This window comes from Erythrolamprus reginae, chromosome 6 (assembly GCF_031021105.1).
Source record: "Erythrolamprus reginae isolate rEryReg1 chromosome 6, rEryReg1.hap1, whole genome shotgun sequence".
Lineage (NCBI taxonomy): Eukaryota > Metazoa > Chordata > Lepidosauria > Squamata > Dipsadidae > Erythrolamprus > Erythrolamprus reginae.
In genome coordinates this window covers 6,354,949-6,365,022 of record NC_091955.1, presented here as the reverse complement: position 1 = coordinate 6,365,022, position 10,074 = coordinate 6,354,949, and the positions used below count along the sequence as shown (strand labels likewise).

The window sequence follows — 10,074 nt, the reverse complement described above, 5'->3', positions numbered from 1 at the left end:
GAAAGGGGTTCTTGGAGGTCATCTAGTCCAACCCCCTACTCCCTCTTTGGTCCTATAGAACCTGCTGCCTTGCATTCTTCTCCTTTATCTCACAAAGGCCTGATAGAAGATCAGTGGAATATACAGAATAACAGAGTTTTGAAAGGGGTTCTTGGAGGTCATCGAGTCCAACACCCCCCCCCCCCCCCATGTGCAGGTATAACATGAAACAGGACATTGCTGGAGCAGTTGCAAACTCTGAAGTGCTGCTCTAGAAAAATAGATAACAGAGGAGGAACCCCTGCCTATAACTTTAAGATATATGCAGGAAGTGGAGGCATGGACTTCAACTCCCAGAATTCCCCCACCAGCATATTCGTGGCCATATTTTTTGAAGTATACTGCTAAAAAAAATAAAAAATAAAGGGAACACTCAAAGAACACATCCTAGATCTGAATGAATGAAATACAGTGGTACCTCAAGATACGAACCCCTCATCTTACGAACAACTCGTGATACGAACCCGGGGTTCAGCAAAATTTTGCCTCTTCTTACGAACTTTTTTCGAGTTACGAACCGGCGTTCGGAGACTGCTGGGAAGACGCGCGGCTGTTTTAAAAGGTGACAGCCGGGCGGCGGGGCTTCCCAGAAGCCTCCCGAACGCCGGTTCGTAACTCGAACAAAGTTCGTAAGAAGAGGCAAAATTTTGCTGAACCCCGGGTTCGGTTCGGGAGGTTGCTGGGAAGCCCCCCAGGCCGGCTGCAACCTTTTAAAACACCCGCGCCGCTTCGCAGCTGTCTCCCGAAGCCGAACGCGGAAGTTCGGCTTTGCCGTTCGGCTTCAGGAGACAGATGGGAAGCGGCGCGGCTCTTTTAAAAGGTCGCAGCCGGCCTGGAGGGCTTCCCAGCACCCCCCGAACCCCGGGTTCGGGGGGGTGCTGGGAAGCCCCCCAGGCCGGCTGTCACCTTTTAAAACAGCCGCACAGCTTCCCAGCAGTCGCCGAAAGCCGTTTTTTTGCGGGGGTTTTTTGGTTGCACGGATTAATTGACTTTACATTGTTTCCTATGGGAAACAATGTTTCATCTTACGAACCTTTCGTCTTACGAACCTCCTCCTTGCACCAATTAAGTTGGTATCATGAGGTATTACTGTATTCTCATTGAATACTTTGTTCTGTACAAAGTTGAATGTGCACAACAGCATGTGAAATTGATTGTCAATCAGTGTTGCTTCCTAAGTGGACAGTTTGATTTCCAAGAAGTTTGATTTACTTGGGGTTATATTGTGTTCTTTAAGTGTTCCCTTTATTTTTTTTTAAATATCATGATTACCATATTTTTTAGAGTATAAGATGTACCTTTTTCCTCCCTAAAAGATAATTAGGGTGCATCTTATACTCTGAATGTAGCTTCCCCCCCCCCCAGCCCAACTAGCTGGTTAATAATCTTCCCAGCTCTTACCTTGCAGGCTCTTTCATTGTTTCTCTTTGCAAAGAATGTTTTCCAAGCCCTAAGTCTTTCCAGGGTTTTTTCCATTGCTCTAACTTGCTCTGAATAAGTTTCTTTCCAGGCCTAACCAGGTGCTAACGATGTTCCCAGCTCTTACTGGCTTGCAAGCTCTTTCATTGTTACTCTCTGCAAATAATATTTTCCAAGCCCTAAGTCTTTGCAGGGTTTTTTCCATTGCTCTACTTGCTCAGACTGTTTCTTTCCAGATGCTAATGATGTTTCCAGCTCTTACTGGCTTGCAAGCTTTTTAATTGTTACTCCCTACAAATAATTTTTTTAAAGCCCTAACCAGGGGATAAAATAATGTGCTGAAGCTGACCACACTAAGGATGCTAGCCAGATGAATACCTGGTAATCAGATTCTTTTCCCTATTTTCTGTTGTGGTTAGCTCTGGCCCAGCTCCTGCCCCAAGGAATGTGCAGGTGGATGTGGGGGAAACATCCACATGCTTCAGGCCTGTTTTGCTCCCAATGGAAATTGCCAACGAAGCCTCCTCTGACCAAGGAAGCGTGAGTGACAGGGAAGAGGGGAGTTTGGCAGACAGCCCGGGAGGAGATCAATCATCTGTATCATCCTTGGATTCTGAACAAGAATTAATGACACATCCACCCATTTGTAGAGTGATGCCTAGGAGACAACAACTGAAGGATTATTACAAGAGAAAATGAGGCCACCTGTGGTTGGGTGGGGCTGCTGTAATTAGTGTTACAGATAAAAAGAACAGCGTGCTGGTTTAGCCTTGTGGCAGTTTATCTGATTCATTGTTTCGTCAAGATCGTGGTTTTTGTGCTGTTCAAGATTGTGTGTGGACTCTCTGGACTTTAGAATTCGACTCAATTTCCCAGTTATTGGGTGAGCAATTGGATTGCATTTAACCTGTGCCTTGTGTGTACCAGAAAATCCCTTTGACATTTAAAAAGGGAGCTGTTTCTGTTTTTCTGTTTATAAAAACGTTTGGGTTTTCCTTTTATCGTGTGGTGTGTGTCTTCCTGGACTAATTACCCTGTAATTACAGGCGGTTGAAACACACCGGCAGAACAATTTTCCTCCCAAAAAACCTAAGATGTGTCTTATACTCCAGTGCGTCTTATACTCTGAAAAATATGGTATATTTTATGATGTAAGAAGTCTGCTTTAATCAGGCAGGATTTCTCTATGTACGTGACAAACGATAAAGGAAAACTGAAGTTTAATGAATGATTTGTAATAAAAAGGTCTTTACAATCTTATTTTGAAGTTTACTAAACAGTAGCCAAAAGTCTTTTTTTTAACAAACACACAAACAATGTAATCTGGTTGGCCTTCACCTATACAGCCCTTCATGGCACTGGACCAGGGTATTTACGAGACCGCCTTCTGCCGCACGAATCCCAGCGACCGGTTAGGTCCCACAGAGTGGGCCTTCTCCGGGTCCCGTCAACAAAACAATGTCATTTGGCGGGCCCCAGGGGAAGAGCCTTCTCTGTGGCGGCCCCGGCCCTCTGGAACCAACTCCCCCCGGAGATTAGAATTGCCCCCACCCTCCTTGCCTTTCGTAAGCTCCTTAAAACCCACCTCTGCCGCCAGGCATGGGTGAACTGAGATATTCTTTCCCCCTAGGCCTTTACAATTTATGCATGGTATGTTTGTTTGTATGTATGTTTGGTTTTACAAATAAGGGTTTTTAAATTGTTTTAGTATTAGTTTTAGTATTGGATTTACATGATGTTTTATATTATTGTTGTTAGCCGCCCCGAGTCTACGGAGAGGGGCGGCATACAAATCCAATGAATGAATGAATGAATGAATGAATGAATGAATGAATGAATGAATAAATCTCAAATAGCTCTGTTCAGAAGTCTTGGTTAAGCTTATTGGGAGTCAAAATAATGATATATTGGGAGAAATTGTAATTAAATTTTGGCCTTTTAATGCATTCTGGTTGTTAAAGTCTGTGCTTTGCAGCCCACACTTCAAAATAGCATCCAAAGGAAATGGATTACTGAATGTTAGCTAAATTTTTAAAAACTACTTTAAAAAAACATACATTTAATTCGCTAATTTGCTTACGTAGCGGCTGTACTACTTTTTCCCTTGTGCTGAATTTAAAATAATTTTGTGTCAATATTGCCTATAAAAAACAAGCCTCCCATTCTGTCCTGAAAACGACCTCAATTCATCATGTAAAAGGACCGCTATAATAATCTAGTTGCTGTAGTCTGCTGAAATAATTGGGTTTTTCTCTCCACCAACTTATATTGTTTTAGTATATAATTAGTATAATTATGTGGTATATAATTGGTTCTATAAATGTCCCGAGAGGGAGGATTTAACCCACTGACTTTTGTGTGGACTATGTATAAACTTGGGACCGGTTCATTTCCAATGACTCTTAGCTTGGTCATATGCAAGAAACGAACACCAGCTGATGAATGGAATGGAAAGGAAAATGAAAGGAAAAAAAAAAAAATAAAAAAATTAAATTAAAAAAAATAAAATAAGTGAAGTGAAGTGAAGTGAAGTGAAGTAAAGTAAAGTAAAATAAAGTAATAAATAAAATAAAATAAAATAATATGGAATGGAGTAGAATAGAATGGTATGGTATAGAAACATAGAAGTCTGACGGCAGAAAAAGACCTCATGGTCCATCTAGTTTGCCATTATACTATTTTCTGTATTTTATCTTAGGATGGATATATGTTTATCCCAGGCATGTTTAAATTCAGTTACTGTGGATTTATCTACCACGTCTGCTGGAAGTTTGTTCCAAGGATCTACTACTCTTTCAGTAAAATAATATTTTCTCATGTTGCTTTTGATCTTTCCCCCAACTAACTTCAGATTGTGTCCCCTTGTTCTTGTGTTCACTTTCCTATTAAAAACACTTCCCTCCTGGACCTTATTTAACCCTTTAATATATTTAAATGTTTCGATCATGTCCCCCCTTTTCCTTCTGTCCTCCCTGGTGTTTCTCTAGGAATCTCCTGGGAGGAAACAGGGTCGGAAAAGGCAGGGAGAAGCCTCCGTGGGCCTCTCTAGGAATCTCCTGGGAGGAAACAGGGCCAGAAAAGGCAGGGAGAAGCCTCTGTGGGCCTCTCTAGGAATCTCCTGGGAGGAAACAGGGCCGGAAAAGGCAGGAAGAAGCCTCCGTGGGCCTCTCTAGGAATCTCCTGGGAGGAAACAGGGCCAGAAAAGGTGGGGAGAAGCCTCCATGGGTCCTCTCTAGGAATGTCCTGGGAGGAAACAGGGCCTCCACCCTCCCTGTGGTTTCCCCAATTGCACACATTATTTGCTTTTACATTGATTCTTCACATTAAAGTTGTTAACTCAGAGCTTAATATTAATATTAATCCCCCCCCCCAACAGATAGAAAGCTCACAAAAGAGGGACAGGCAAATACTTATTTCCTCCAAAATATTTATTTATTTATTTTTATTCTGGGTCTTCACGCCCCTACAACTAAGTATATTTAATTTAATTTAAACAAATACACACACACACATACGATTATATAAATTCCAAATATATGTGAAGAAAATCCATTGCGTTCCCAAAGCCGAATACAGAAATGTTAAGTATCGAGAGTACAGGATGCTCCTTGACTTAACGACCATTCGTTTAGCAACCGAAGTAACAAGGACGCTGAAAAAAAAGTAACTTATGACCGCCGACACTTATTAACCATTGTGGCATTTCCCCCGTGGTTACACGATTAAAATTCAGGTGCTTGGCAACGGTCTCGTATTTATGACGCTTACGGGAGTCCTGGGGTGACGCAATCGGGTTTTGTGACGTCCGGAGAGCAAAGTCAACGTGGGAAACCAGGTTGACTCTAACAACCCTGCTCCTAACTTAAATGCAGTGATCCACTTAACAACCTTGCCACAAGAAAGGTCACACAGTGGGGAAAACCCAGCTGTGGGCTACAAGCCAAAACGCTAAATTGCACTCGCCGCCGCGGCTCAAAAGTTCTTGCGGGACCAGCACGATTTTGCTGCTGCGCCTGTGGAGGAAGAAAAACTGCGCACGGAACCGCAGGTGCGCCCGTGTTTTGGCGACGTTTTTTTGCTTCCGTGCTTGCTGAAACAGCAGCAGACCTGTAGTTCCGTGTGTGATTTTGCTTCCTCCACAGGCACAGCAGCAAAATCGCGCTGGTCCCGCAAGAACCTACGAGCCACGGTGGAGAGCGCAATTTAGTGTTCCGGCTCGTAGCCCACCGCTGGGCAAAACTCATTTAAGAACGGTCTTATCAACAAAAAATTTAGAGCTCAGTTGTGGTCGCAAGTCGAGGGTTTCCTTCATGGAGTACATATGATGATTGAGGAGGGGGCCAATACACGCAAAGCCATGAAGATGTTTATAGGACAGTGTGAGATGAGGGGGAGGGGGTTGTGGGTTTGCTGTACAGATTGTTAATAACTGCGAGTTACGACTATGCCGGCGATGGCGAGCCTACGGCACGTGTGCCAAAAGTGGTATGCAGCGCCCTCTCTGTGGGCGCGCAAGCGGTCGTCCCAGCTCAGCTCTGCCACGCATGTGCATGTGCCTCCCACCAGCCAGATGGTCTTCGAATCTCTGCAAGGGGGGGTAGGGCACATGTGGGGGGGCGACGGCTCGTGTGCCATCAGAAAGGGCGCTGCCCGCCACCTGACATGTGCGCCATAGACATTCAACCTGAGAATTTAATTCCTTGCGCCTTATTATTAACAAATTTGTTCTTCAACTCGGCGATTCAGAGCCTCTCTAGAAAATTATTCAAGCTGTCGTGAAACAAACAAACAAAACCTCATTCATTGCATTTAAAGTTTTGTTTTTAAATGCTTAAACCTCTGCCTAATGTTCTCTTTCGAATTGTGTGGGTTTTTTTAAGGGAAAGCTAGCATGTAAAAGCAGTTTGGCTAGAACAATGTCTTTATTAGAATTATTTAACAGAAAAAAAATATTTAAGACATCTATACAATTTAACATCCAGTCTGACAAAGGAAAAAAAAGAGAGAGAAAAACTCCAAACTGAAATATAAAACGAAGAAAAAAAGTTTAAAAGTGCACTATTCAATCCAGTATTTTTGTTTTGTCGTTTGTAATCGTGTATGGAAAAAATTAATATAACCGTTTTCACAACTTGTCCCTTAAGGCAGTGTTTCCCAACCTTGGCAACTTGAAGATATTTGGACTTCAACTCCCAGCATTCCCCAGCCAGCATTCGCTGGCTGGGGAATTCTGGGAGTTGAAGTCCAAATATCTTCAAGTTGCCAAGGTTGGGAAACACTGCCTTAAGGAGACATCTTAGCTTGACGGTGAATTGAAATAAACCCCATGAAATTTTACCGGGATTTTACACCGAGTTCATTGAGATTGCGGCCTCCCTGTTTAAAGAGAGAGAGACAAACTTGGTGATAGTCTTTTCCCCCCCAGCAATAAATTACTCGTTATTTGGCATTCCGTGAATATTTATCTCCTTCTCTTTAAACAAAGTTTTGCATTGCTAGAAGTCACGTAGCCTACCGTCTCGGTGGATATACAAATTCGGTGGGTGCATCAAAAATAATAATAATCTGACTTTTAATGTTTAACGGTTTTTTCCCCCCGAGTTGTGAGCGAGCTCTCCTGATTTAAACTTCCAAACAGGACAATTTTTCACGATAAAACTTAAGGCCATGTTTTATTTGCTGATCAATGGACAAAAAAACAAAAACAAAACGAAAAAAGGCAGTGAGATTTCTTCCCCAGCCCTGGTTATTTCCTTGAAATTCTGTGCTCGTAAAAATCACAAAAAAGTTGGAAAGACGGAATTATTGAAACTTTTAAATATATTTTACACAATCTCCTTATTTGTACAAAAATACAAGTTAATTATAAACATAAAGCGATGATACTATTCGGTAAATCCTCTTTTGCGATATGCTACTATATATATATATATCTATATATCTATTATCTATATCTATATATATATATTCATTTCTTTATTTATTTATAAAACATCACATCACTGTTCTTATTGAGATCTGGACCAGATTGAATCACGACTAGAGCAAAGGACTCTAGATTTCCATGGATCAAGTTTTCTCAGCTGTAAATATTTCAATTTTAGACTGGTCAAAAATTAAGAGGAAAAAACATAATGTGGCACTCGGTGTCCATAAACCAACAAATAATTTGGCTAGGATGTGGCAAACACAAACACACAGATCTACAAGAAAACCAATTATCAGTACATAATTTTTGCACATATACCAACATGGAATGAAACTTTAGTGAGACGCCACAGAAAATTCGTTTGTCTTCAACTTAGCATTCTGTCTGATTTCATCAAACGAGTACGTCTTCGTTACGACACCGTTTTTGAACACTGTGTGAAGGAGATCCTGCAAACAAACACCAGGTATTAGGGCTTAAGTTAAAAAAAAAAAAAAGACAGCACCTACCCCAAAATGTATTTGACTTTTCAATAAAGTATTAGAATGCACAGAACTAAATTGACATATGAGCGACAAGACAGATCAGACTTTTACACCGCACGGGAAAGATGGTACAATTGGCTTAAACAATACAAACACTTAAAATAATTGAGAAAAACGAATACAGTGTTCCCTCGATTTCCGTGGGGGATGCGTTCCGAGACCGCCCATGAAAGTCGAATTTCCGCGAAGTAGAGATGCGGAAATAAATACACAATTTTTGGCTATGGACAGTATCCCAAGCCTTCCCGTATCATTTTAAACCCCTAAATTACCATTTCCCATTCCCTTAACAACCATTTACTCACCATTATTACTGGTACTCACCATTGAATAAGACACTTAGTGATCCTGATATTTATAAACATAATTATTTATTAACAATAATTATTTTTTTTGTTATTTATTTGGAAAAATTATTAGTTTGGCGATGACATATGACGTCATCAGGTGGGAAAAACCGTGGTATAGAAAAAAACCCGCGAAGTATTTTTTAACTAATATTTTTTGAAAAACCGTGGTATAGGCTATCCGCGAAGTTCGAACCCGCGAAAATCGAGGGAACACTGTACAATGATACCTTGTCTTACGAACTTAATTGGTTCTGGGACGAGGTTCGTAAGGTGAAAAGTTCATAAGACGAATAGGAATCAATGGAAAAGCGATTAATGCGTGCAAGCTCAAAATTCACCCCTTTTGCCAGCCGAAGCGCCCGTTTTTGTGCTGCTGGGATTCCCCTGCAGCATTGCAAAAACATGGAAACATGGAAGTGGAGTTTCCCATGGAGGGGAGCCTCAGGGGAATCCCAGCAGCGCAAAAACGGGCGCTTCACTGGCAACGGAAGTCCGGAGGTGGGGTTTCCCAGCGAGGGGAACCTTCGGCTGGCAACGGAAGTCCGAAGGCGGGGCATCCCAGCAACGGAACGGCGGCTTGTGTTCATAAGGTGAAAATAGTTCGGAAGAAGAGGCAAAAAAAATCTTAAACCCCGGGTTCGTATCTTGAAAAGTTCGTATGACGAGGTATCGCTGTGATTGAAAACGGATTCTATACATTCAACTCTGAAAAGATTTTAAAAAAATATATAAATACAGATAAGAAAATGGAGAGTGTGGCATATAAAAGGAAGGAAGAAGGAAGGAAGGAAGGAAGGAAGGGGAGGGAAGAAGGAGAGAAAGAAGGAAAGAAGGAAAGGGAAGAGGGAGGAAAGAAGGAAAGAAAGGTAGATAGATGGATGGATGGATGGATGGCTAGCTAGCTAGCTAGGACCGGACCAGAATATCTCCAGGATTGCCTTCTGCCGCACGAATCCCAGCGACCGGTTCGGTCCCACAGAGTTGGCCTTCTCCGGGTCCCGTCGACTAAACAATGCCGTCTGGCGGGACCCAGGGGAAGAGCCTTCTCTGTGGAGGCTCCGACCCTCTGGCACCAGCTCCCCCCTGAGATTAGGATTGCCCCCACCCTCCTTGCCTTTCGCAAACTCCTTAAAACCCACCTCTGCTGTCAGGCATGGGGGAACTGAAACATCTCCCCCTTGCCCATGTTGTTTTGGTGTTAGATTGATTGTGTGCTTGATTTTTAATATTCTGGGGTTGTTTTTAATGAATTTTTTAGCTTAAATTGTAATTGGATTGGTGGGTATTGGATTTGTTATTATGTATTGTTTTTACCTTGTTGTGAGCTGCCCCGAGTTTGCGGAGAGGGGCGGCATATAAATCCAATAAGTCAAGTCTAGTCTAGTCTAGTCTAGTCTAGTCTAGTCTAGTCTAGTCTAGATAGATAGATAGATAGATAGATAGATAGATAGATAGATAGATAGATAGATAGATAGATAGATATTGGAGAATGCAAGCCTATGTTTGTATTTCTGCTCTGAAACCCCATCCACAAGGTATTTTATCCCTACTCCCTCGAGCCCAACCAAAGAAATCGAAGCGTTTAAATTACCTGCCCGTATTCTTCTAGATCCCCTTTGCCTTCTTCTAGCGTGACGAAGTCTCCGTTTGGCCGTCTGTGTAAGGACAACCTCCCTTTCTTTGAACGCTTGTTTGGATCTGCAACGGGATCTTTGAAGACGTTTACCTAGGATTCGAAGTTAAAAGGAATTCAACACCCACGCCAACTTCGGCGAATTCCCGTTTTCCGCCC

At 42.2% G+C, this 10,074-nt stretch overlaps 1 protein-coding gene across 1 annotated transcript in view; it reads right to left on the bottom strand.

Moving 5' to 3' along the window:
- Positions 1 to 7,429: 7,429 nt before the first annotated feature.
- The window catches only part of NAMPT (nicotinamide phosphoribosyltransferase), a 42,262-nt gene continuing 39,617 nt past the window's right edge, over positions 7,430 to 10,074 (bottom strand). Inside the window, exons 10-11 of the mRNA XM_070755111.1 lie at positions 9,874 to 10,008; positions 7,430 to 7,836 (exon numbers count right to left, since the gene is read on the bottom strand). Coding sequence (XP_070611212.1) covers positions 7,723 to 7,836; positions 9,874 to 10,008 — 249 coding nt within the window. The 3' untranslated portion in view covers positions 7,430 to 7,722. The remainder of the gene's footprint in view (positions 7,837 to 9,873; positions 10,009 to 10,074) is intronic.